Raw genomic sequence first — 27650 nt, 5'->3', positions numbered from 1 at the left:
CTTCCTTTCCATGTCTCATAACATCCTCCATTATGTTGCTGCTGCCTCCTCTGCAGGGGGCTTCTGAGGTGAGAGTCAGAATAGGGAAGGATCCCTGGTCAGCTCCTGGGAGTGAGAGTCTGCAATGCACAAGGCTACCTCTGTCAGCTCTTCACCCTCCCTTTTTCTTTCTAGCTCACCTATTCCCATGGATGTTCGTGCTTCTCCAAATATTTTTCTGTTAAACAGGGAATCCACCCAAATTTCCTTTTGGTCTTAAAAACGTTTACTTTCACATCTCCTTTTGGCTTTCACTCATCAAACATTTTCAACAGTGTGTTTTTAGTAATATTGTTCTGTGTAACATGCACCAATGTGTACAGCAGAGAAAGCAAAGGAAAGGCTCCTTCCATTTGTTAAGATCTTCAGTGGCTGGGCCCTGTCATGTCTGTGGGGTCCTGCGTGCTTTGGTGAGCTTACTGGAACCCCTGCTGTAGCTGGTGGGTGGAATCTGTAAGAGTTCTGGGTGCATGAACTGCAGAACTGCCCTGTTGGGTATTACGGGCTGTGCTATAGATGAAAGTCCATCAGGGGCCTCACAGATGGGAGCAGGGAGCCTTGTTGTTTGAACCTGTTGTACCCCAGCTTCCTGGCTGGGCCTGTGGGTTTGTGTAGAGGGAGGTGATGACTCTGCAGGGCTGTGTCTTGGCTGCTAGCACAGAGGTACCGGGCAGAGTCGCCCAGCTCCAAGGAGTTAATGTGAAGTTTCAACTCAGCTTTGTTTGGAGATTCTGGTAAGAAGCAACTTGGAACTGTCTCATTTAGAAAAAGCTCCTTATTATTGTAGGCAAACATAACCTTCAGCAATTGCTTGGAGTCTTGCTTATACCAGTACATGGCATTGTGGCCCAGCTTCTGTTCACATCTTAGGGACGTCTTCTTTCCCGCCTGTGCAAGGAGGTACTTTGGAGTCTGAAAAACTGCTGCGTCCAAGAGATCTGAGAAGAAAAGAGGCAGAATTCAGACAAGACCCAGGATGCAGCATGTTGCCGTTTTTGTGACTATGCTGGAGACTCTGAGTGGGTCATGTCACCTGACTCCACACTCACCTGCTCCCAGGAGGCAGAGGGCCACGTAGCAGAGGAGCCTGGAGCCCATGGTGGGTTCAGGGCCCTAGCACAGGATCTTGTTCCCGGTGGTGAAAAGACCAGTGCTCCGCGGCCCCAACGCAGGCTTTGCTGTGGCATCAGAGCCTAGAACGATTTCCCCATTCTCAGGCTCTCCTCAGATGGGTTCTCTTCTTTCTTTACATCCTGCCCTTGCTCCTTTCAAAGGAGTTTCAACTTGCACTGTTTTCAAAGTACAAGCGCAGTCCTTTGACTTTGGGGTTTTGACTTTGGGGTAGTTGGATGGGGCAGGCAGGTTGTCTCAAGGATGTTCATCTGACGTCATCCTGCCCCAGCAACGGGCCACCTCCTCCCTCCCTGTGCCGCCTGCACTCAGCCTGCTCTCCTTCAGAGTAATGCAGGACGATCCCACTCACATCTTGGCTCCCTTCCACGTCTGATTTACACTCACACATCATTTCAGCTGTGGGCAGAGACTGGCCGTGAGGTCTCCCCCGAGAACCAGCAGAGACCATTTCAAATGGCATGAATTGATGGTGGTTAGGAGCAGACCCTGTTCACGGGTCCTGGGGGAGATGAACCGCACCTCTGAAGTTTTTCAGCCTCAGCAGTCCTGACATGTTGCACAAGATAATTCCTCCTTGTGGTACCTGTTGTCCTGGACAAACAAGGTATTTAGTAGGATCCCTGGTCTCTAGCCACTACATGCCAGTGGCACTCACTGCCTGCCTCCACTTATGCCAACCAAAACTGCCTCCAGATTCCACCAAATCATTTTCCTGGAGAAATAGCGTTCTCTTCATTCCTCCCTTCTGTCCTGGACCAACCTTAGGGGTTTGGGTGGTGCCACAGCACCTCCTGGAGGTCAGCAAAGCACAGTTCTCAGCTCTCAGGGCCCACTGGGCCAGGCTCCAGCCCTTAATAATCCCAAATCAGCAAGGACCAAGGGTGAGGTGGGGAACCAGGGCAGCCTCTTGCCTCAGGGACATCTTACACACACACACACACACACACACACACACACACACACACACACACACACAGTTTGGCAACACAGTCAATTCCCAGTGGGAACCCCTTCTAAGAGCCCCCAGTGTTCATATTTTCTTTATCTCAACACAGAGCAAGGTCTGGAGATACAGGAGTAAACCAATCAGGTGGATATAGTAAAAAAAAAAAAAAAACAACTCTACCAAAAAAACTGACAAGAGGCTACATATAATACTTTGAAGATATGTGAAGATTGTGAAGATATGAAGATGTAACCATTGTTAACAAGTAGATTCCAGGAGAATTATGCTTTACTATTTTTTGCGAGAGCTCTTGAAAAATCAGATGCGCCTCATCCAATGAGGCCCTTGTAAAGGGCCTGCTGTAAAGGAATGTGAGCTGGTGACGTAAGGTTAGTTCCGGTTGTTTTATATTTGTTACAGGAGAGGTAGGAAAGGACGATTTTTTCATTGCTTGTCAATAATCATGCAAGGGATAAAACAGAATATGGAAATGGGTCCTTCGATCCCTCTTTGCTGAACTGCAGAAGGGGAAGCCTTGACAGAAAGAATAGATGGCGGGCACGGGGGTGCCTGGGCAGTGCCCGGGTTTGATAGCAGCAACAAAGTAAAGAGGAGAAGACACTGCAAGAGAATTAGCATGAAGATAACTTGATCCACGATGAGGTGGGGGGTCCTGGGACCAGTGGGGGTGAGGCTCAAGAAGAACTGGAACAAAGGGGCAGTGGCTGGGCAAGGGGCAGAGAGCAGAAAGCGTATCTGGACATCGGTCCTATTTGGGGCTGTCCAATATTTACTCTCCTGCTTCTGTGTGGACGCCTCCCCAAGGTCTGGTGTTCCTGGGAAAAAGCATGTGTGCTGGTTTGTTTAAAAGCCAAGTCTGCTTTCTATTCTAGAAACAAGACCTCCATCATTGCTTCTGCTTTGTGTGACTTCAACAAGGACACGACTCTGCCTGGTGAAGCTGCCTCCTTCCACCAGCTCTGGAGAACCCAGGCTGTGTGCTCTGGGGAACAGGCACAGAAGGGAAACCTCTTGTGTCCAATTCTGTCACACTTAGTTACCTGGGCACGGAGTCCCAGGGAGATGCCAGTTTCATCAGACTCTGTCTCTCTCTCACCGGTGCTCAGAACTGGTTTCTAAAACTAGGACCACGACCCTCTCCCGTTCTGCTCAGCTGGCTGCTGGTTCCTGCTAGCTCTGACCTTGAAAGAAATCCCCTTTCTGTCTGATAACAATACAAAAGTCAACATACATATCAATTCTTGAAGTCACTTGCCTGTTGGTGGACCAATGGTTGTTGGTTTTCTTTAAAAAAAAAAGATTTTATTTACTTATCTTTAGAGGGGAAGGGAAAGAAAGGGGGAGAGAAATATCAATGTAAGGTTGCCTCTTGTGCATCCCCTGCTGGGAACTGGCCTGCAGCCCAGACATGTGCCTTGACTGGGAATCAAACCATGATCTGGTTCTTGGTTTTCCAAAAGAAAATCCAGATCCAAACCAAATGGTACAGGCTGCTGGTCATTCACCTTCATGAACCTTCAATCCATGCTGTTGCCCTGTGTAGCTACTGAAGTCTCATTTAGCCACTTAAAATATCCATGCTGACTATTTCTACTGGATTGTAAGTGTTTAATCTGGAAGTCACTTGAGTGTAACATGAGCAACAATTAACAAAAATTAAATGTAATACTACGATGCACAGGCTTTATTTATTAACTTTCAAACATGATTATATGTCTCCTATTTTTTTTAATTTAGAAGAAGCTGTAGGTGTTTTGTGGTATGAGGAAGATTTGGGGGGACTCTGACTTCTCAAGCCTTAAGTTAAAGTTAGTCTCAAAGAACATTCAATATTGAGTTTAGAAGTATGAAGTGTGTGTTTCTGGGTTTTCTGGTAGTGATAACTTCCAACTGATTTTGAAAGTGACTTAAAATACACACAGTTAAGAAATTTAGATTTGCATGTAGGCAAAGGAGTTGGCTGTCTTTGGCAGGTTCTTCTGTTCCAGACTAAGGTGAACCACAAAATTAACCTTCACAGAAGGGCTAACAGTTTTGCTAGGGCTAAGGGTAAAAGTGCCCACCAGCTAGACTTCCGCATCAGGCAGTCAGGTGGAACATACACCTATTCTGAAGCTTCCTCCTGCTGTGTACAGCTAGAGTTGGCGTCAAATGTAATTTCATGGACTTCTGGGATTTTTAAGAAGCAAGGAAAATTCCAGTGGTTAAAAAAAAATCAAAACCGGAGCCTGGAATGAAAAACAGTGAGAAGCCCTGTCTTAGATCCGGGTTTTGGATGTCTGTCTTTTTTATCTCTAGGTTCCTTGGTATCAAGTATTTTCGACAATGTCCAGAAGGACGTCGTTGCTGGTATTTTGACAGAACCGTTTTATCAAACCCAGAAGGGTTTCCTGTTATTGCCAAGAACTCTCCTGCTCCAAGAACTCAGAAGACCACCCAGCAGAGGGACAAGAATGAAACCCTTCCTGGCTCAACTCCCTGATTCTCTGGAGTGAGGGGAGTGGGGCCTGGGGTCTCCCTCAGCTTGGTAGTTTCATGTCCCTAGGTTAGTGTCATCTCTGCAAGGTCCCCAAGAAACTTGTGGCCGGTCAGGCTTCCTGCCTGAGCTCCAGGAGCTCCCCTCCCAGCCCCACAGCCTTCAGGTTGTCTCAGGAAAGCCCCTAGCCCGCACCTGTCTGCGGGCTCCACTCTCCACCACCCTGCTTCTCCCTACTTGCATGCAGGCCCACAGCAGCTGGTCTGGCAGTGCGGGCTGTGCTGGGACAAGAACACCTGCAGGTCCACACCAAGCAGGAGACTCTGCATTTAACCCCTCACATTGCAGCGCTGACTCCCAGCCTCTGCCAACCACATGTTGCAAGCAAAACCAGACTTTTCCTTAACCCTCTTCCATCCAGGGGGGTCCTCTCAACTGCTTCCTGCCTCTCAGTAGAGTCACAGCTCCTCCTTGTGGCCAAAGAGAAAATGAACATCAGGACCTGGTTCTCCCTCAGTGGAGAGTGGAGGGCGGTAGGGGCCTTAGAGAGAAGGATGTATAGCCACAGGGTTGTAATTGGCCCTCAGCCCTCCCGTCTCAGAAGGAAGTCTGTCAGGATGAGGCTTATTGTTGTAGCTAGACAGGAGCCCTGCAATTCCTTAGTTAGCATTCTGTTCATATCAGCACATAAAAGCATGTCCCAGCCATGGCTGGTGTGGCTCAGTGGATGGAGTGCCCAACTGCAAAGCAAAGAGTCGCTAGTTTGAATCCCAGTCAGGGCACATGTTGCCTGGGTTGCAGGCCCGGTCTCCAGTAGGGGGCACACAAGAGGCAATGACACATTGACATTTCTCTCCTTCTCTTTCTCTCTCCCTTCTCCTCTCTCTAAAAATAAATAAATAAAATCTTAAAAAAAAAAATCATGTCCCAAATGTTTCCACTTCCATTTTAGGGCTTCTCATACTTTGATCCAGTGTTCCATCTGTCATCTCTCCTTTCCTCTGCCCTGTTCTCTGTCACCCCAGCCCCAACCCCCCTCTCTTCTTCCTTTTTCCCCTAAAACGTGATTTGAGGTAAAGGCAACAGAGAGATATTTGTTTTAACATTACTGATTTCCTTTCAAGCCAGACCTTATCATTGAAACGGAGCCACTCCCCTGTTTCAAGTCTGGATACAAGGCACTGAAAGAGTTTCTTCTCTAGCTTCTGGAGCAGGGTCAACAAGCTGTGTCCCAGGGACAAGTCGGGCCCCCAGTCTGTTTCAGTAAATGACATTTTACATGTGGTCGCTTTCCTGTTTCAACAGCAGAGTAATTGTGACAGGGGCCAGGCTGCCTGCAAAGCCTAAATTACTTCCTATCGAACCCTCCACAGAGCATCACAGGTAGCCAGCATAGAAATGACTCCCAGACAAATGCCACCCTTGAGTGGGCTTCTCAAGGAAACCCAGGTCTGGTTCTGGGGTTGACTTTACCCAGGAAGAACATGCTAGTCATTGATGTTTCATGCATGGCAAAGGGCACAAGTTCAGCTTAGACACACAGGTCAGCATCGCGGTTACTCCACAAGCACATCCTTTGTCCCTTGGAGGTTCCCCCCCCCTGTAATTTGCTGCCCTGTTTACTCCAGTTTTTTTAAAAGATAAGTTTCTTAGTACATGTTTTTTGAAGGAGAGTAATTCTCATTTTTTACATTTTTGCGCAGTGGATCTGCTAAGAGCCAGCATGGCCTCAGTGAACAGAGAGGGTGAAGCAGGGAGGTGGCTGGAGAGGCTAAGGGAAGAGAAGAACCAGCCCCTGTGAGAGAAACAGGGTGAAATGGCTTTCAGAGGCCGCTGACTTGCTCCTCCCAATACAAAAGTCAATATATTTGCTGGAGCCCGGTCAGACTGCAGTTTAGGAAAAAGTTAGTGTAGTCCTCCAAGGCCACTGAGTGATGTGCATGGGAAAGCAAGGGGCCAAGTACAGATTAATTAAATACAGACCCACGCCTCTGGGCCACCATGGGGGTGAAGGGAGGGAAAGAAGACCAGGCATCAACCTACTCTGCACAGGTAGAGTGCGGGCATTCCCCACACGTGGCTGACAGCTCTGTTCACAGGAGGGACCTGTGGAAACAGACCTGCACACCATGTGGCATGTCCTGTGTTGGTTGTCAACGGAATTCATCAATGTCACTGAGATCATAAGTTTTGCTCACATAAAGGACAGGCAAGAATATCTTTTGACTCTGGGAGCCTGCAGCCCAATTCTTCAGGGTCCAGCTTCACAGGATGACTCACAGTATTTGAGAAGGAAAAGGCATCTTGTTGGTCTGTGAAGGCTGGACCTTCACAGTCATGTGAGAGTATCTTCTTCAGATCTGTTCACCCCGTTCACATCAGTGACAAACTGCATGTGGGGGTTTACATAGAGAGACTCCTCACGGGGACCCAGTTTTCCTGTCCCCTTTGGCAGGGAGCTTCGTCCTAGTCACCTTCACTTAGAACACTAATGGCTTTCACCTGACCTGCTGATTGGCTCTGCCCCACCCCCTCCACACATGGCCACCACCACCACCACCCTCACTGCCAGTGATCTTTAATTTTTCCCCCTCTTATTTTGTCCAACCATCTGCCTAACCTGTGGTGTGCTCATCACTAGTAGTCTTCAATGTGATTTTATTTTTATCTATTTATTTATTTTAGAGAGAGAGAGAGGAAGGGAGGGAGAAATCAGGGGAGAGAAACATCGAACAGTTGCCCCTCATACATGCCCCAACCGGGGATTGAACCCCACAGCTTTGGCATGTACCCTGACCGGGAATCAAACCTGCCACCTTTTGGTCTGCAGGACCACAGCTCCAACCAACTGAACCACAGTGGCCAGGGCCAACATGATTTTAGATAGTGCTCAAAAAGCCGGATGTATTTAAAGAGTTATTTTATTAACTTGCATATGTTCACATTAATGTGCATTAGGTAAAAACTCACCAACATACAAAACATCAATGTCTTTGCTTAAGGAGAGACTTGTGAGTGGGTAGGGAGGAAGTCTATGTAAATATCAGAACAAAACTATGTTTCAGGCACTGGAAGAAGTGGCTTACGTGCTCCATGCGTGACAAGGGGAGAACTGAAGCCCGAAGCCCATTGCTTGGCACTTTCGCCACATCCCCACTGCTGCTATAGGTGAATGAATCATCCCACTGCAGCCAGACAGGCCCCTGTGCCTTTGCTTCAAGTGTGTCCTTGGGGATTTGCAATCAATCCTAGCTAACTCCCCTTACCTGGCAATCCCCACTCTTTCCCTCCCTGGCAGAAGGGGCAGGGGGTCTAAGGGACAAAGCCAAGGACACACAGGAGACAACATTCTAGGACAGAGCTGCACACGGGCCAGCTATTGGGAAAACTCTGTTGTAAGACATTGTATTTCTTATGCTGCCCAAGATGTCTGGTAGGTTCAGGAGCAGTTTCAGGGGTGACGTAAAATCAGACAGCCTCCCATATTGCATCGTGAAGGTATCAGCAATGCAAGGGAATCAAACAGGACAAGAAGCCTCTCCTTTTCTGGACCAAACCCTCCTCTTCCTCCTTAGTATCTCCTGATTTTTAGGGACCTGTAAAAAGCAGCTCACTGCCTTGTGAATCACTCTTGCAGGAGTTACTGAGCACCTCAGGTGGCCTGAAGCCAGAGGCACTTCCCCATAGAGCCTGAGTAGTTCCCTTGCCCACCTTCTCATTCTCAGCTGGGGATGACTTTGACCCCTGAGGGACATTTAGTAATATGTCTGGAGACATGTTTCTTTGTCATAACTCGGAGGAGGGACCAGTGCTACTTGTAACCCAAGGCCAGGGTAGCTGATTAATATACTACAGTATGGCCCTGGCCCAGTGGCTCAGTTAGTTGGAATGTCACCATGCGTACCAAAACGTTGCGGATTCGATCCCCAGTCAGGGCATGAACAGGCGGCAATCAATCAATGCTTCTCTTTCTTCCCTGCTTCCTCTCTCTCTCAAATCGATAAATAGGTTCTTGGGTGAGGATTAAAAATATACATATGTTTAATATGGTACAGTGTGCAGGGCAGTTCCCCACAACAAAAAATTATCTGGCCCAAAAAGTCAATGGGGTTGAGAAACTCTTCTAGTAAATCATCTTCATATCAGCAAAATTTCAAAGGTAAAGGAAACAGGACCTACTTCTGGAGGGATGCTTTGCTGAAGCAGCCAGAGCGCCCCAGTGGACCGTTCGGGTGTACCTGCGGATGTAGAAGCCGGGGGTTAGCTCTCACTGAGTGCCACATACTCTGGATTTCCCTTCTGTGCCCCATTAGTATGATAATTCCCGCTCCGGGAACCCATTTCTTAGATTTCTCAGAATTCTCTATGCTTCCTGGGGTCATCCCTTAATTGGATAGCATGCAGCTTGTTGTCTTTGCTTATGATCATGGTGTCACAGTGGAAGACATGAACCTTGATACAAGGCTGCTTGAGTTTGAACCTTGTGTTGACCACTCTATAGCTGTAAAACTTAGCGCAAATCACAAAACTTCTCTCAGCCTCACCCTTCTCACCTACAAAAAGGTAAAAACCATAGGCATAGTCATAAAGCTGTTGGTGAGGACTGGATGAATCGATATATGGAGATTCTGTTCACGGTGCTTGACACATTGTGAGCACTCCTCAAATTTCAATGGTCCTATCATTGGCCAAGAATTCTGTCATCTTGGTCTCCAGGTTTTGGTGAACTTACTGGAGAAGTGTTTCCCAGTGGTTAATAGCATGGACTCTGAAGCCCAATTTCCTGGGTTGGGATCCTGATCCTACCATGTACCCGTTGCATGATTTGGGTCAAGTTCCCTACACTTTCGTGTGTCTCTGTTTTCCCATCTGTAAAGTGGGGATAATAATAGGTGTTTGGTAGGGTCAGTATGAGCATTACTAAATTAACCATAGGCAGAGTATTTAGAAAAGTCCTAATACACAGTAAGTTCTAGATACATGTGAGTTATTCTTTCACTCTCCTGTTTAAATCTCTTGTAATTGCCAATCAGAGTAATTTTCCTCTTCTCAGGGGAGTAAGATGCTTCTGTTAGTCACAAAAAGTTAACATGAATATATGAGACCAGAGTTGCCACAAGAAAAGTTATATAATTGCAAAAGAGCCAGAGTTAATTCAACATCAAGGGTACAGTGTACAAGGTCCTCTTCAGGATAAAGGTTCACAGCTGTTGGAGGAACGACCAAGTGCTGAAGCCTTTTGCCTGGGAATCAGAACATCTGCAGCCTTGTTCCATGACCTTTTTCCAACTTACTTTTCTATCACAGGGCACAGCTCCCACCAGGTGGGGCCCTCACTTTCATTCCCATAACCTTCTGGGAAAAGTGGTTAATGTTTACATTTAATGCTGAATTATCCTCAATTTGATACAGAACTAAAATGTAAATTGGGATTTGTGAGTTGCCCATGAAATCACGTGTCTGGCACCTGTGGCCATGGCGGTGATGGCAAGCCTGGAGGTATAAATAGTGGAGGAATAAAGCCCTTCATCCTATGCGAATCCAGACCTGGTGAGCAACCATGAAGGCCTTCATCTTCCTCGCTCTCCTGGGAGCTGCTGGTGAGTCTCTGTAGCTAAATGAATCCATAGGTGTCCAGCATATATTTAAGCTTGCATGTCGTACTCTGGAAGACAACAATGAGTATGGAATGTAATCTCCTTTGTAGTCAAGAGTCTTAAAACATCAAGACAGCAAGTGCATAGTCTATATGTCTACAGACACATAAACCATACTTGTTGGGGAGAGATTGCTGAGTGGAAGTGATCAGGGTAGAGTAGGCATAAAGGGGCAGAATCTGCCCTAAGATTGAAGGTAAACTCCATGAAGGAGAGGAGAGAGGAAGGGATACTCAGTGGTGAGGAAATGCACCTCTGACCTTGCTAAGGATTTGGAGTTAATAACCAGGACTAATGACAAACCTTGCGCCCCTTGCAGAGGCTGGGAGGGTCAGACCCTGAGTCTCCTCTAGACTAAAGGGCATCTTAGCAGGGATCATAACAGGCCAAGATATTTTATTTCTCATGAATAAAAGCTATGGGTAGGGTTTTATATCTCTGCTAATTAAACCTCTCCACTGTAAAAATAACATGTCAGTCGATCATCAAATGAGATAGAGAAATGACTATTTTTATACTACTAAATTTTCTCAAATTGGGCAGGTATAAATTCCATACAGTGGTCTGTATACCTGGAAATGTCTTTCTCAAAACTACTTTAACATACATGGACAACAGGGCACATAGAATATGATGAAATACTTTGTGAGCCATAAGAAACCTTAGCATATCTGAATCAATTGAAAAATATTGGAGAGCTAATTGGGGTAAAGGGAGAAAGGTAGGCGATGAAAAACTTACAATGCTCTATAAAATTATTTTGTGAAAATTTTAGGTGAGAACCTAAAAGAGAAATTCTGGGGTGGTGGAGGGGGATGGAAGTACAGAAGTCCCTTTTTTTTCTAGGATAGCACATTCTCAGGTGACTTCTCAAGGCTTTCTTTCTGTTACCTCCTGGGCATATGTATCCTGTGCCAACACAGACAGACAAACATAACCCTGGGTACTGAGAAGCTTTACTGAACACCCGTTTGCATGGATGCTGAGCACAGCCTTATTCTTAGGTGGTGGGGTTTGGGACATTTGTTATGTAAAGAGTCTCCTATCTATGTGTGGAGGGCATCACATATGAATCAAACAGTATATTTATCAAACTGAAAGCATAAACTAAAAATCATGCCCCTGGCTGGCATGGTTCAGTTGGTTGAAATGTCATCCTGTAAACCAAAAGGTCACAGGTTTGATTCCCAGCCAGGGCAAATGCCTGGGTTGTAGGTTTGGTCCACAGTTGGGGCGACTGAACATTGATGAGAAACATTGATGAGATGTTTCTCTCTCTCTCTCTCTCTGATCACTCCTTTCCACTCTCTCTAAAATGAATAAGCATGTTCTCGGGTAAGGGTTTAAAACAACATAGATACTTACCAGTGGATAAGTAGGGTATGTGTTAAAGGTAAAAAAAATGAGGTTTTAGAAAAATTACATTCAATATCACTATTTCCTGATTATGTGTGACAGGAAAATAGTATTTGATCTTTTCTGGTTAATCTGCAAATACTTGGAGGTGAGTCCAAATTCCAAGATGGACTCATTTAACGGGCAGTTTTCCAACTTTCCTCTGTCAGTTGCTTCCTCCAGTGATGATGATGACAAGATCGTCGGGGGCTACACCTGCGAAAGGAACTCCATCCCCTACCAGGTGTCCCTGAACGCTGGGTACCACTTCTGCGGCGGCAGCCTCATCAACAACCAGTGGGTGGTGTCCGCGGCTCACTGCTACAAGTCGTAAGTAACCGAAGCTCACATCCCTGTGCGTATTAACTCATCCATCCCCCTGCCCTGCACGGCCCGAGAGGGGTAAACAACAGAGTTGGGATCAAGGGGTGAACATGCATGTTCTAAGAACTTCATTGTTCCCCCAGGCACTGAAAGATGTCTTGAGGGACTTTCACGTGGTTCCCTTAGCGTTCCCAGATATCCTTCCCAATAAAGACAGGGAAGGGGAATAGGGAGTGGTGAGGTATATATACTGGTGAGGACAGCATTAATCCTTATAGCTCACCCAGAAACAAGGCGATATGGAGGTAATAAGATACATGAAATTCCCTGGACATTGACAATAAGCAAGCTCATTCTGCTCTCATAACTCTGATTGCCGCCACATCTCCCTACCATACTTGGTAATCCCAACCAGGGGAGAAATGGTGGGCTTCCCTTATTTCCTGTTGTTTCACTGGTGTCATTGGTTCCCGTTCCTATACCTCACTCTTCCAATGAGAGCAGGGACTGTGAGTCTGTGCCTGCAGTGACACCCACCTAAGCAATACTCTAACTGCACCGTGTCTGCTGGGAGTACCTTAAGTGTACAGCTGCCTGTGTGTGTGAATGTCGGAAGCAGGTGGTGTCTATGCACATGCCCGTGACTGGGGCTCTCCAGTAAGGGGGAAAGCTTGAGTTAAAAACTTAGAGAAAACTTTTAATCCTTTCATCCAGCCGAATCCAGGTGCGTCTGGGAGAGTACAACATTGAACTTTCGGAGGGCAACGAGCAATTCATTAATGCGGCCAAGATCATCCGACACCCCAATTACGATGCCGATACCATCGATAATGACATCATGCTGATTAAACTGAAATCACCCGCCACCCTCAACTCTCGAGTCTCCCCTATCTCTCTGCCAAAAAGTTGTGCAAGTGTTGGTACCCAGTGTCTCATCTCTGGCTGGGGCAACACCAAGAGCTCCGGCAGTAAGTGTCACATGAAATGTGACAGGTCTGAGAATCCTGAAGGTCAAAGGCATGTGGGGGGTCAGTTAGTCCAAACTGCTGCTCAAGTCAAGGTTCCCAGAGGAAGTCTGTGGATATATGGAGCCTTAGAATATATTCATGGGAATGAGGAAGATTTCTTTGCTGAAAAATACAACACAAATGAACTGTAATAAAGATGCCAGGTAGTCAACAGAAGTGATTAGTGATTTGCAGAGAATTGGGAACTGAGCAGTAAGCAGAGCCAAAGCTAAGGGATTTGGAGCTGCCTGAGGCAAAGACATGCTTGAGAAGTGAAGTCTCTAGATTTGAGATCTGTGGCCACTGACGCTAGTCTCAGAGAGGTAACTGCTTGTTGATTAAAACTCTTTGGAAGGTCTTCCAGACAAATTGTTCTTCCAAAGTAAACCTTACTGGCAACCCGAATGAAAGCGTGGCAGTATTGGGAAGGAGAGGAGAGATTGTGGAACAGAAATTTGCTAGGAATCCTATGGATAACCTTCTTCTATTCTCACTCCTGTGCCCAACAGCTAGCTACCCTGAGCTGCCACAGTGTCTGGATGCTCCCATCCTCTCCAGCAGCACTTGCCGCAGTGCCTACCCAAACCAAATCACCAACAACATGATTTGCCTGGGCTTCCTGGAGGGTGGCAAGGACTCTTGCCAGGTGAGTTCCTTCACATCCCTTCTCTTTCCAACTCTATCTCAGCCACTGCCACCCAATTTTCCCTCTCCTGGAACACAGAACATTGAAAGGCTTTCTCTGGGACTGATCCTGAGGGGTGAGGAGGAGGTTTGTGACAAATGAGTTTTTCTTTTCGCCATATGAATGGTTAGAATTAAGGGTAAAAAGATACACTGAAGGTAATTTGCAAATAGGACATCTAAGGTGCCCTTCAGAGGAGGCCTACTGTAAAAGGGCACTCTCTGAAAGGAGAAGGGCTAGCAGGGCTTACACTCGGCCATTCCCACCTCTTCTTGGACAACTAAGGAACAAGAAGGAGCTAGAAGGAGGGAGGAGGAAGAACAGGGATAAGGTATGGAGATGGAGGCTGAGATTTCCAATGGGGAGAGAAGGGGCTTTATGCAGGACCAGCAGCCTGAAGAGATGGTCCCTAGATAATGAAGAGACACTGAACCTTTACCCATCTGGGTGTGGCTGAGAGTTCTGAGTGGCTTTTCCCTCTTGCTCAGGGTGACTCTGGTGGCCCCGTGGTCTGCAATGGGCAGCTGCAGGGCATTGTCTCCTGGGGCTATGGCTGCGCTTTGAAGGGCAAGCCTGGTGTGTACACCAAAGTCTGCAACTACGTGAGCTGGATTCAGAAAACCATAGCTGCCAACTAAATGCACCTTCCTGCCAGACAACATCGCCTTCTTCCTATGCCCAAAGACAGTACCTAAATAAAAGTGTTTTGTCCCGCACCAAATATGTCCAAGAACTGGCCTTACTGCTATTCATCAGCTTTCTCTTGAAACTGGCTGCTGCATCAGAGGGTGGTCATAGAATGGAACTCTTATATGAGGGTAGAATTCGAAAGGTTGTTTAGTTATTTATTCACCTAATCAAAATAACTTCATTGCTCACCTACTCTATGTCATGCTGTATGGGACATTGAGGATATGAAGACGAATAAGGTGAGGGGTCACTGTCACCATCACATTTTTAAACACACAGTGACACTGCAATGTAGAAAGTTAAAAACTGCCTTCCCGAAGTTACTCAGCTAGTGTGCAGGAAAGCTGGGAGGAAGCCCTGGCTGTCCTCATCCCCCAAGCATCCCTAGAGCTGCCACCCTGCGCTCTAGCTACATTTTCCTCTAATCTCCATGCAACTCTGTGAGGCTGGATAACAAACATCTCCAGAAGGAGAAAGCTTTTAAAATCTCAGAGCTCCTACATTATTCAAGATTTCAACTATTTATGTGACAGCTGTCCAAGATCTTTCTTCTTTTCTAACTGGGATTTTATTGCTCTAGCAGGCATGATGCCAGCAGCAATCCAGGCCCCTCTTCCAACACCAGTCTCTCCAGCCTCCAGCCCAAGTTATTTTGAACTGTATGCAAAGAAAAAAAAGTGAGAATGCAGATAAGATTGCAGAACATAGACCTATAACTTTAAGGTCATAGAAGTCTTGGTGAGAGAGGGCAGATATTTGTTCTCTCAGTTCTACCTGGAAAGGCAGCATGGGCAGCCTGCTGTAGCTCTGCAACACCCTCCCCCAGCTCCAGGTTTTCCCACAACCATCCAGAGGATGGCTGGGAGCACGAGGCCCAACACGTGGTTTCTGTGCATATCTGGCTTGGCTCAAGGAGAAAGACATGGCGAGGTCTGAGCATGGAAAGACCTCCATGCTGGAGTAGATGGGGGAGGTCTGAAAGAGGAAAACGTTTGTGGTCCCAGTGGGCAGGTGAAAAAGAGGTGCGCCTTTATCGGTTTGAACTGCTGTCACCAAAGAACTGTAGACTTGGTTTCTTGAACAACAAACAATTTCTCACAGTTCTGGAGGCTGGGAAGTCCAAGATCAAGGCTGGGAAGTGCCAGCAGGAAGTGGTAAGAGCCTACTTCCTTATAGACAGCTACCTTATCCCTTCTTCTCACATGGCTGAGAGAGCTAGTTCTAACGTCTTCTTCTTATAAGGACACCAATCCATCATGGGGATTCAACCTGGATGATCTCATCTAAACCTAACTACCTCCCAAAGGCACAAACTCCCAATAACAACCCTCTGGGGGTTGGGGCTTGAACTTATGAATTTGGGGGGGATACCAACACTCCACAGTGAGTACCGTGGGGGAGGAGAGTATAGGAAGGCACATGTCCCCACAATAAATTTTCTATCCCTTTGTAACTCTGGGTGGTATGCTTGAAGGGAGAAGCCCTGACCCCTTAACATCACCTATTGCTGCCATTAGGGAAAAGTCCAAATTCCTGAGCTTTGCATTCCAGGGTCTTGAACATTCAGTCATAATTAATGGGCCCTGTCTAATTTCCTTAGTTCTCATTGGTTGCTTCTATATTTGCACATGGCCTCAATTAATTACAGATATAACTTCTCTTTATTAAAGTAAGTAGCCTTACATTTACTCAATGAAACATATCAGGCTTCTCCCCAGAAACAAATGCGTTGAAAGAGTCCTGTTTGCTCTGAGATGGTTTTCCACCCATCTCACCCCCATCATCAATATACAGCTATGCACCAAACCACCTTGGGTAGCGGGGAGATTCAGAGACCTGACAAAGATTAAGTGAGGTGCATAAGAGAAGAAGGACCAGGGCAGCACAGAGAAAACAATGATAGGGACAAATGAATCATTTTTCTTGATGCCACCCACAAGTCCCTTTTCAGCACATCTTGTCACTTTCTCTTTTGTTTAAAAGCTGTTCACAGTTTGTGAATTTATATTAAGGTGAAAGTCTGCATGCTCTTTAACCCAGGAATCAACTTCTAGAAGTCTATCTCATTAACATATGCATATAAAAATGTATAAATGGCCCTGGTTTGTGTACCTCAGTGGATTGAGTGCAGGCCTGTGAACCAAAGGATCCAGGTTCGATTCCCAGTCAGGGCACATGCCTGGGTTGCAGGCCAGTTCCCAACAGGGGACACACAAGAGGCAACCATACACTGATATTTCTCTTCTTCTCTCCTTCCCTTCCCCTCTAAAGATAAATAAATAAAATCATTAAAAAGATGTATAAATTTGAGTGTATGTTTTAGGAATCACATGGCTGTAAAGAAAAGAATATCCAACTCATACAGCCTTTAAAAATGCACTAATAAAAGTTTAGAATTAGGGAGGCCTTCAAGGATGGTTTGATCTCAGCAATTCAAAAATGCTATCAAGGACCCACTTCCTTTGTGTCTGCTCTCCAAGTTACTGTTGTCTCTCCCCTAAGAGTAGAGTCTCAAGGCAATGCTCCCCCTGGTTTGCATCTAGGCAGAGGAAGAAACAGAGTGGCTCCCAGAAGGTCTGAGAGGCTTCCTTTCCCAGAAGCACCCAGCAGATACTGCATGGTATCACCTTAGCAGAATTTGGTCACTTATACATCCTTAAGCCAACCATTAAATGGGGTTACACTATTAACTTACAATTGAGTTTCAAAGCATTCCATCAGAGTGAGGGGTGGACCTTTCACTCTGCATGAGATAAACATGGCCTACCTGGCACACATTTGGTGAACAGAATAATTTAAGGGTAGTTAACAAGAGGAGGAGGAGTGGGTGTTAAGAAGGCAGCCACCACCTCATTAGACTAATCCAGGATGTTTCTCAATGCATTGTCTGCCTAACCCTGAAATTCCAGCAACAACTCACATATCTATTAATAGAGAATTGATTAAATAAACCTGGTGTGTCCAGTGGGGGACTCAATGTAACTCTTCTATCCATGTATCCAACCCTTTACTCGACACACTTATGGACAGCCTGACCCTGCTTTAGTCACTAAAGATACATTAGGGAAGAAAACAGTCAAAACCCAGTCTTCATGGCACATGCGCGCTCACTGGGTAAGCAAAGAGAAGTTATAGACTATAATGCTAGAAGTTATAGACTATAACTAGACTATCAATGCCCATGCCCCCCGTCAAACTGGAGAAAGGAGTGGGTGAGTGGAGAGCAATCTCCTTGTAATGAACTACAAGAAGCATTGAGACCAACGAAAACACAGCACAATTTAAAATAAAAAGCCATTTTATAGTCAGAAAAGATAGCTCTGACCAAAATACATTTACTACAAGTAAATACTGAAGTTCTGATTCAGTAAGACCCAGAAACACATGCTATTTTTGTAGCAAAACTAAGAAGATTTAAAGAGGGAACAATCTGAGAATAGGGACAAAGCATAGAGATTAAAGATTTGGGTTTGGGTTTTTGTTTTTTGTCTAATTACAGTAACAGATAAATTTAATTACCACTTGCTCTGAGGCGAAATTCTGAGGTAATGGCACTCACCTGTCAACTTCGAGGTTACGACCTATTTCAGGCATGAAAGATAAAGCAATATCAGCACGTAGAAGCTCAGCTGTAATTTTCTTTTTCACATAGGCTGCATACACTGGGTAGTCTACTCAGTACACTTCATAATCTAGTCTCTCAGCAGAGGAAGCTCTGCTGAACTGGGAACACCTTCACCCCACAGGTGTGTGACAATTCTGAATCCCTGACTCCAGGAGGAAAGGTGCTCTGGGGCCTGCTGGGGCTGAACACACAGTCTGTGGGCCGGGAACATGCTGAGGGGCTGCTCCCTGGCAGAATTCAGGACACATTGCTCGCTTCTGCAGAGAGGCAAATATGTGTTCATAAAAACAAGCATTTCAAAGTATTTTCTCTGTGCCACATGCAATGTTTGTGCTTTTATATTTTAAGTTTTTTAAAATTAATTAATTTATTTGTCTTTAGAGGGGAAGGAGAGAGGGAAACATCAATGTATGGTTGCCTCTCGTGAGCCCCCTGCTGGGAACTGGCCTGGAGGGAACTGGCTTGCAACCCGGGCATGTGCCCTGACTGGGAATTGAGCCGCGATCCTCTGGTTCAGAGACCTGAGCTCAATCCACAGAGCTACACCCAGCTAGGGCTTATGTTTGTGCTTTTAAATAACACTTAACTAGTTAATCCTCACAAGTAGCCTATGAACTAGGTACTAACATCTCTCTTACTTTATAGTTTAGAATCCAGGGGCTCACGGAGATCCTGAGGCTGGGATTGTAGCCCTAGAAGTTTGACTCCATGTTCTCTGCTCTTTGCTGTTATGTTAACAAACATGAAAATGCTTGTCTTTCATGCCCTCAGCCATGAAGATCCAAAGAATTAAGGACTTCACAACAATCCCTGGCCACTCAGATAAAAAGATGTCCCCAGAAGCCTGGAAAACATGGGGATCCTAAGGGTACAGCTATTTTATTTCACAAGCTTTTATACAGCATTTACTGTTCACCACTGCGCGGCACCATTCTAAGCACTTTATAAATAGAAAATCTGAACAAATAACCAGGAAAGAGATGATAGTGAGATGAATTCTACCAAATATTTGAAGAATTAACACCAATCCTTTTCAAGCTCTTCCCCCCAAAACTAGGGAGAGACACTTCCGATCTCATTCTATAGGGCCAGCACTTCTGTGATACCAAGGCCAGAGAAGAACACCACAGAAGGCTATCTAGGGGTGTCCAAGTTTTGGCTTCTCTGGGCCACACTGGAAGAAGAGTTGTCTTGGGATACACATTACCTTTCGACATAAAATCACACAAAAAAACTCATAATGTTTTCATTTGCAATTTTGTCTTGGGCCACATTCACAGCCATCCTGGGCCACATGGGACCCGAGGCCCCAGGTTGGACACCCCTGCATAGCCCTGATTGACCCTGCTGTTTATCATCCCTTGGAGAGGGGGGATGGGAAAGTTTTCATGTAAGGCTAACTTACAAAAATGAGTGTGGGGCATCGGAAAGAGTAAGTGTCAAAGACCCCTGAACAGGTGAAGAGATCGATTTTATTCAGACTCTTGGAATAAGAAGACATTCTGGACTCAAAGAAAATCTCTCAGCAGGATGGTTTTGCCTCAGAGTTTTGTTGGGAGAAACAGACAAGTTGCAAGCAAGGAGATTCACAGAGAGGCTGTTTTGGGATCAGGGCACTTCTCAATTTACTGTCCACATTTAGCTAGTTTCCGGGGAAACAGCCCTAAGCTCAGCTAATCATTCACAAGGCAAAGAATGAGAAGCTGGAGGGTCTGTGTCCCGCTCAGGGCAAACAGGGAAGGTCTGTGCTTGACCTTGTCATGGGGAACCAAGTAGTCATCTGAAGTCTTAGGGGAGCCTCGAGAAAGTCTCTTCTAACTCACACAGGGAAGGGTATTTCTTTTTGGCAAGCCATTTGCCAGAATACAAAACTGTCAGGGGACATGGGAGTTTTTGTCTAGGGCCAGCAAACCGAGAAGTGCCCACTGCTTTTCTCTGGGAGCCCAGGGCTCAGGCACAGGACAACCTGTCCCAGGACATCTGCAGACTCAGGTCCAAGTCCTGACACTACATTGACTTCCCTGAGGACCACAGCATCCGCCTCACTCAAATGCAGGGGGCCAGGGATGATTGATTAAATTTGTTTCCTACCCCAGTGTTGCATGCATCTATGAGATGGCTCTCTGAGGGCCTCTGGGGAAGGGGAGGTGACAAGTGAGGGCGGGGAGAGAAGGTAGCAGTCACAAAGACAGGAGGGGACAACAGAGAAGGGCTATGTCACAGAGAGGGGTGGGAAAATGGCAGCAGACACCTCAGTACTCCTGAGATTTTAAGGGGAACAGAAGAGGCACCAGGGGCTTCACTGGGTGGGCTCCTTCCTCTCTTTCACCCACAGCAGTCACAGCTCCCAGCTTTTGTCCTATAAAGGGTTCAGATATGGACTAGATAGATCCCGTAAGATCCCTGCGTCCCATCCCCCCCATTAAGGTTCCTCCCCAGCTGTTCTTAACACAGATACTTGGAGCAAAGACTTGGAATTGTTTCCAGTTTGAGCCAATGCATAAGCTCCTGGTGAGATTGCAGCCGCCATGAAGCACTGTCTCTTTGTCACTCTCCTGGGCGCAGCTGGTGAGAGTCTGGGCCCTTGCCTTGCGAGAGATGGGTTGAGGGGGAAGGGTCATAAATGGGGGGAGTTGCTAGCCACAGGAGAAGGGCTAGGGAGCTGAGGGCATTTGCTTCAATTAACTGAAGGAAACAGAAGGAACCACTCTCGCTCAAGGGCACAGCCCACTCCATCAGCGCTCTCCCCAGGCCCTCCGAGGCCCAGCCCAGGAGCCTGTTAGATGTGTCCCTAGTAAGTGCCTGACTCTTGAGTGTGGTATGTGCTGATGGCCATGGTTCCTGCACAGCCACAGGAAAAGTAGGCCTTCCCTCAATGTGGGTTGCGGAGGCTTGAACATGGGAAGCCTGGAGGCCCCACCTCAAGCTTGTCCATCTCTTTCATTACTAGGAAACCCAAGTTAGGGGGCTCCCCCTCCTAAAAGATGTTACTGGGGAGACCTAAGTCAGGAGCTCCTCCTCCTCAGTTCTTACCTTGCTCACAAGAGAAGAATTCAGACCAGAGACAAACATGTATAGTGGGACTGAGAGAGCAAGTTTATTTATGGAACACATACAAGCCCGAAGCCGCAAGCAGGCACCCAGCTAGTCTGAGTGCCCCCCATATGAAGGAAATAAAATCATTAGTGAGTTTGTTTTTAAGTTGATTAGTAAGTTTGTTCTATTCACTTGAGCACCTGGCAACAAGTGGGCTGACTATTGGCGTTCAGGGGTGATGTACTTCAGTCAGTGCCTAAGTTCCCCTCTTCTTCCCACTTCTAGACCTTTGGATTAATCCACAGTTTTAAAGGTTTTCTTTCCCAGCTAGTGGAGATGATATATAAGAATTTCAAGGGCTCGCCTCCCCCTGAGCTATCATAGTGTTGTTGCTTGTGATTCTCAGAACGCCTGGCAACTGCATCGGACCAGGCTCAGGACAACTGGGTCAGCGGGTGTGTCTCCCTTTTGTCTCCAGCCTCCTGTGTTAAGTTCTCTGTTAGACTGCTGTGGCAAGGGGCCCTGCTTGACTTCTCCTCCAGCTGCTCATTCCCAGCTGCTACCTAACGCTTTCACCTATGAAGTCAGGGAGCATTTAACTTTGTCCTTCCATGCCTGGCAGGGTTTCCTTAACAGGGACAGCTTGAGCGGCACACTTGGTTCTCCCCAATTTAAGCTGAATATTGAATGTAATTTGAAGACCTCGAAAATATCTTTGAAAACCTTGGGCTAGGAAAAACTACCCTGGCCAACGTTCACCTCTCAACCTCTTTGTCTCTCTTTCTACCTATGACCTCATCAATTCTTTAGCAGTCATTCTGGCCAAAGAGTCTAAAAAGGAAAAGTTGAACTCACCAGGCGATTTTACTATTCCTTACTTGGTCTACCTGCAGTCCAGCCCGGAACCCTGTGTCGGGTCTCTCATTAGCCCAGAGTGGATCCTGACAGCTGCTCATTGCCCCTTACCGTGAGTATCCCTTTGCTCAGGAGCCAGGAGGGGCATGGTTAAACAAAAGGGGGTCTGGCGAGGCATTCCAGCATGTGCTAATGGCATCCTAAGGGAATAGGAGGGCCCAGTAAGAGAGAGGATCTCCTTCCCAAGGGGGAAAATCAGACACATTTGTCAGTTTAAGAGAGGTCAATAGCCTTGGCTGCTATGGCTCAGTGGATTGAGCACCGGCCTGCAAACCAAAGGGTCACTAGTTTGATTCCCAGTCAGGGCACATCTCTGAGTTGCAGGCCAGGTCCCAGGGAGGGGCAAGAGGACACCACACATTGATGTTTCTCTCTTTCTCCCTCTCTAAAAATAAATAAATAAAGTGGTTTTTAAATAAAGAGAGGTCAATAGGAAGGTGCCAGGAAGACTCTAACTCATGCAGAGTAAACAGTGTCCTTCCCTTCAGTGTCTTTACTGAACACTCACTGTATGCCAGGGACTGCTTAATGCATTGAGAAAACGACAAGGGGAAAAAGATGGAGATACATTTCCCCTCATGGAGCCTACATTCCAGTAGAGGAAGTAAGCCAAAATAAATAAACAGTCCCAAAAAGGAAGCATGAAAAGAGTGGCACGCTGTAATATACAAGAATGAAACAAGATCCGCTTCAGTTAGGGTGGCCACGTGTGGCCTCCTTGCCTAGAAGGGACCCACAGGAAGAGGGGGCTGGAGCCAAGTAACCACAGCCTGGGAATAGAGTCCCCAGGTAATCAGGGTATTAGAGGGACCAGTGTTGGCTGAGTATACCGAGGGGGCAGGGCAATTCCCAGGACAAGGCTGCGTGGCACAAAATGATGCTGTCCCTTGCAAATCTCAGCATCTCCATTGTGACTGGGTCCCATCGCGTGGTGCGACCAGCACCTATTCAGAGTTTCAAGGGTATGCAGAGGTCATTTCACACTCAGAAATCTCAGCTACCTGGTCACTTAAGACAATTTGCTCGAACACAGATGGAACCCTTGCTCTGCACACTATGAGAAATACAAAGGAAATAAAGACAGTTCATCTCCTCTAAGAAACTGACATTCTCCATGAACTGTCCGTAGCAGGCAGTGGCTCTTGTATCTGGTGCATGACTGGATTTCTGGCGATGGAAGTGAGTGGGTTTGAATTTGTCCAGGGAGCATAATGGAAAATGGTGAATGGGCATCCCAACGGACTGCCAAGGGTTGGATCGATCTGTGATCAACGCAGGCAGCACATGGGTTCCGTACAATAACATGGGCCTGAGAGGAACTAGGAGGGGATTAAGGGTGTCTAGAAACAAAGCGTACAATATGCTTTCTCAAGAGGTGCTTGAGACAGGGTGGTATAGGCAAGGGCTCTGGATGTGTTGTGGTACCATCTCTATTGCCTGCTCATTCAGATTATCCAAATCATCTTCATCGTCATCATCATCATCACCATCATCAAATTAGACTGCACAGGTGGCAGATACCATATCTGGTTTTTTATATACATTGATTCTAACATAACAGTGCTATAAACTATTGTGACTACTGTTTTATAGACCAAGGCAGGTCGTTTCAGTTCTCAGGTCTGAGAGATAAAGTGAAGATGATTGTAGAAAGGTGCCTCTTTTGTATCTTGCTGTTCTGACATTTTATGACCCTGTTTTGTTGTGTGTGCACGTGTGTGTGTGTGTGTGTGTGTGTGTTTAACCATCTCTCTTCCCTCTTTCTTCCAAAGCATTAAAATTCGACTAGGAGTTTTTCAACCCACCATCAAAAATAACAAAGAGCAGATACGGAATTACTCATTGACCGTGCCCCACCCTGAATTTAACCTGCACATGCTGGAAAATGACCTGATGATGATAAAACTATCCAAGGCTGCTGCACTCAACACCCACGTGGGAACCATAGCCATAGCCCTGGAACCTTTGGCACTTAATGACTCCTGCTTTATCCCAACCTGGAGGTGGAATGAATATAAAAACTGTAAGTGCTTGGCTTCAAGCTGGGGACAACCTAGAGGGATATACTTGAGGGAAATAGGGGCTCTGAGGTAATGTTCTTGACTTTAGAGCAATTACTTTCAGGACCTAGTAATACTGAAATTAGAGGCCAAAAGATAAAATTCATGAAGGCTGATAAAGAGCAGCCAATGGACATCAACGAATGGAATAGGCAGTAATTGTTGTATCTCCAGAACCAGAATCTAGTCCTGGGAACTGAACTTAAATGAAGGTGGGTTAGTGGCTCACTCTAAAGATAACATCAGCCCTGGCTGGTGTAGCTCAGTGGATTGAGCGCGGGCCTGTGAACCAAACAACTGTGGTTTGATTCCCAGTCAGGGCACATGCCTGGGTTGCAGGCCAGTTCCCAGCAGGGGATGCACAAGAGGCAACCATACATTGATATTTCTCTCCCTTTCTTCTTCCCTTCCCCTCTAAAGATAAATAAATAAAATCTAAAATAAATAAATAAATAAATATAGTATCAAGGCGTAGTATGGGAGAGCGACTTGCTGCCTCAGGGGCAGCTACTGGAAGTCCACCAAGCCATCACTGAAACAGCAGTGGGGAAACCAAAACAACACAAGTGCTGTGAGGAGGCGGCCGAGGATACTTCCCACCCTGGCCACAGACAACCCAGCCCGTGTCGATGGTGATTCAAGCGGACCCTGAGCGATATGGAGGTGGTGCAGCGAGCCATCTCTTCTGTCGCTAGATCTGTTTCCACAAGGAGAGTGCTTCTCTTCGATCTGCTGCTCCACCAGATGGTTCCCACTTAGGGGTGGGGACTGACAGGGATCACAGGAGTTGAATGTTATGAGACACCCATGGTGTCTCTTTGGCCATCTCTCTGGCCAGACAGGCATTGGAAAAGTTGCCACAACCCAAACACGCTGCGGGTGCCCCCTGCCCTCTGAGCTCTAATTGGGGTGAGCAGAGATCTGACCTCTGCAGGATCATGCCTTATCAAGACACTGGATGAAGAACAGTGCTTTTTTACACATTTGTTGGTCCTTGGTGGCCTTTGCTTCATGGGGCTGCTAATAACCATTATGTTCTCTTTAGGTATTGTCAAAGGATGATGGAGCCACCACTCAGTATCTGACATGAAATGATAAAGCTAAATGTATGGCTTATAGTAAGGAAGAGCATGCTGAGCAGGCACAGTCTTGCTCAGTGTAGGAGACTGCTGGGCTTATGCAGGGTTTTGTGGGAAGCTTGTGGACAGGGATTAGAGGACTTTTAGAGGCTAAGGAGAGTTGACATCATCTGTAAGAAGCAAGCTTACTTGGGTGAGGTTGCTGTTGATTGGTTGGTCCTCTGAGGAATTTTTTTGGAGGGGTCTGACTGGCTGATTTTAAAAAGTGACATTGATTGATTGACTTGCCAAGGCTCTGTCCACTGAGGCAAAATGTCATAGACAGTAATTATAATAAATCAAAATGTCATAGACAGTAAACCCCAGTGGTGGCTACAAAACAAGCCATCTGTTCTATAAAAATAAATATAAAGTGGGAACTTTTACATTCTTCCCTTTTGGCAACTTCATTTTCAGTTCAGAAGCCACATTCCTGGGAATCTAAGTGAATATATTTTCTGAACAAATCAAAGATTCATGATCTTTGTCCTTGACTTTATAAGTCTAATTCAAAGTAATTACATCACATATCACAAAAGTAAGTACATACCATTTGAAAACAAAATAAAACTATAGGAAAGTTTCATCACACAGGCCCTGGGTGACAAACCCATGGTGAGGTCCTGTCACCTGCGGGTCAGGACCATGGTGACAAGCTAATTCTGTAAACTCTCTAGTGCGAGACTCCCAATTGGGAGTTTACTATTTCAGGTAACTAGATTACTTTCACCTAGATTGTTCTATGTATTTTGATTCAATTCCCCTAGAAATTGAAAACTGAACCTAATTCCTCTCTTTTCTGACCCAACACTTTTTGGTCTAATCTGCTTTAGGACACAGGATTGGATACACCCCAGGAGAAAAGTTCTAATCCACAGACTGTTAAGTTTTGCTTGAGTAACCTCTGGTCAGTTTTTTGTTTCCTCCTTGTTATTCTCTACCAGAGATTAAAATTGTACAATATCTTGATTAGAATCCTTGCACCCTGACATCAACAGGATACTAATAACTGCTATCGTAGAGATACTAACAACTACTTAAAGGAAAATATGTATGTATATTTACATATGCACTTATAAATAATCCATTTAAAAAGAAACATCCCAAAACACTCTTAAACACATTAAAAACAGTTTTCTCCCTTTAGTTCTACATTTAAAGAAGATGAAGTAGGTACTGAAAGACAGATTTCTTGGAGACGGAGGCTTTGCATCTGTCTCTTCTTACAGTCACTCATGATTTTCTCCTCGGTCCTCAAAGATTTCTGAATTATGCATGGTGTAGAGGAACCAGATCCATCGTCCGATGTGAGGAGGGTCTCCTGCTCTGTATCCACTGCTCCAACACAGAGACACTGAACCAGGGACCCTGAGGAGGACGGAATGTTCACTACCAGCAATGAACATTCTCAGGGATTCATGCATATGCAAAATTGAGGCTGAACCCGGGAGGACATGGATCCAGAGAGTAAGTCAGTCTGGGCTTCATTTCTCTTCTCTTTCCCACAGTGAGTGAGCCTGACATTCTCACCTGGACGAGCCAATATTCTCTTCCCTCCCATGAGTGCCAGGGTATACTAAGCCCAAGAACAGCAACCAACATCATGTGTGTGGGACAACCTATGAACACCCTGTATGGAATTAAGGTATCTTTCCTTTTCCCTGGACAGGAAGAGAGCAAAAGGTCCATGAGGAGGGAAGGTGACTGTGGAAAATCCAATGATACTTATCCCAAAGGCCCAAAGTCCTTCTCCTTTCCCCACTCAGTCTCTGGGTTTGTCATCAATTCCTCTCAGTAGAGAGGAATTCTCCATAGAACCATTTGTCCTTTCTTTACCTGCTTGCTCCCAGGTTGGGCCAAGCTTGACTCAAGAGAGGTGAGGCCTGCGTGGATGTGAGGAGAGGGTTGTTACCTCTCAAAAAAAAAAAAAGTCCAGTCCCTTCAATGCCCCTGCTACTATAATGTGCCACTTATTGGGATTTATTCTTGTTCCATGAGGACAGAATGACTTTGACCTTCTGTTCCCTCTCCCTGGCAGGAAGTTTCAGCTGCTCCAGCCATCTGTGCTGGGAGGTTGCATGGAATCTTGTCCTGGGCAGGAGGCAGTGTCACCCTGGGAGATGAAGGGTTCTTCACAGAAGTTCACCCCTATGCAAGATGGATCCTAAAAATCATTAAGAGCCACTGAGGCTCCCGTGTCCCTCCCTTCCCCCAGTGCAACCCCTTCATGACTTCTACACTGGAGCCCCAACTCCACATTTAGAATCCATATTTTAAAACCCAATAAAAAATGACGATAAGAATTCATGCTGTGATCCCTGACCTCTTCCTCATATTGACTGTGAGAACAATGAAAAATTCAGCAACATGTCTACCATGTGTTCATTCATTCAAAATTTATGGAATCATCGGCTCCTCAGAGGGCACCGCCTATGCTAGGGGTACGTGGGTAAAGATGACATAGTCTTTGCCATCAATCAGCCAGTTATAATAGCCTGTGACAATTGCCGTAATAATGATGA

General features: G+C 46.1%; 2 protein-coding genes and 1 gene segment (V, D, J or C); 2 read left to right on the top strand and 1 right to left on the bottom strand.

The window, feature by feature from the left end:
- Window positions 1-549: 549 nt before the first annotated feature.
- Window positions 550-1348, bottom strand: LOC119044621 (T cell receptor beta variable 3-1-like). The segment is given in 2 exon segments: window positions 550-977; window positions 1089-1348. Coding segments are annotated over 2 exon segments (477 nt in total).
- An 8807-nt stretch (window positions 1349-10155) lies between these two features.
- LOC119044340 (trypsin-like) lies at window positions 10156-14395 on the top strand. Its single transcript, XM_037138623.2, has 5 exons — window positions 10156-10216; window positions 11839-11998; window positions 12707-12960; window positions 13509-13645; window positions 14173-14395. The coding sequence occupies exons 1-5, from the start codon at window positions 10177-10179 to the stop codon at window positions 14320-14322; spliced, it is 741 nt and encodes a 246-aa protein (XP_036994518.2). The 5' UTR covers window positions 10156-10176; the 3' UTR covers window positions 14323-14395.
- A 6132-nt stretch (window positions 14396-20527) lies between these two features.
- On the top strand, window positions 20528-27316 carry LOC119044613 (serine protease 58-like). The gene is made up of 5 exons (XM_037139076.2): window positions 20528-20567; window positions 21846-22002; window positions 23723-23973; window positions 26637-26773; window positions 27167-27316. Exons 1-5 carry the CDS (start codon window positions 20528-20530, stop codon window positions 27314-27316), a joined length of 735 nt encoding a protein of 244 aa, XP_036994971.2.
- The last annotated feature ends 334 nt before the right edge of the window (window positions 27317-27650 follow it).

Source organism: Artibeus jamaicensis, unplaced genomic scaffold (genome assembly GCF_021234435.1).
Source record: "Artibeus jamaicensis isolate MK-2021 breed Jamaican fruit bat unplaced genomic scaffold, CSHL_Jam_final scaffold_2172, whole genome shotgun sequence".
Lineage (NCBI taxonomy): Eukaryota > Metazoa > Chordata > Mammalia > Chiroptera > Phyllostomidae > Artibeus > Artibeus jamaicensis.
Note: the sequence above shows the minus strand (reverse complement) of the source record. Positions and strands in the feature narration are given on the sequence as shown.

Bases quoted from the DNA above. Each gene is read 5' to 3' on its own strand.
- LOC119044340 (XM_037138623.2), top strand. From the start codon at position 10,177: ATGAAGGCCTTCATCTTCCTCGCTCTCCTGGGAGCTGCTG. The intron at 11,999-12,706 runs GTAAGTAACCGA...CCTTTCATCCAG, and splicing joins GCGGCTCACTGCTACAAGTC to CCGAATCCAGGTGCGTCTGG. The intron at 12,961-13,508 runs GTAAGTGTCACA...TGTGCCCAACAG, and splicing joins CAACACCAAGAGCTCCGGCA to CTAGCTACCCTGAGCTGCCA.
- LOC119044613 (XM_037139076.2), top strand. From the start codon at position 20,528: ATGAAGCACTGTCTCTTTGTCACTCTCCTGGGCGCAGCTG. The intron at 20,568-21,845 runs GTGAGAGTCTGG...TCAATTCTTTAG, and splicing joins CACTCTCCTGGGCGCAGCTG to CAGTCATTCTGGCCAAAGAG. The intron at 26,774-27,166 runs GTATCTTTCCTT...TCTCCCTGGCAG, and splicing joins ACACCCTGTATGGAATTAAG to GAAGTTTCAGCTGCTCCAGC.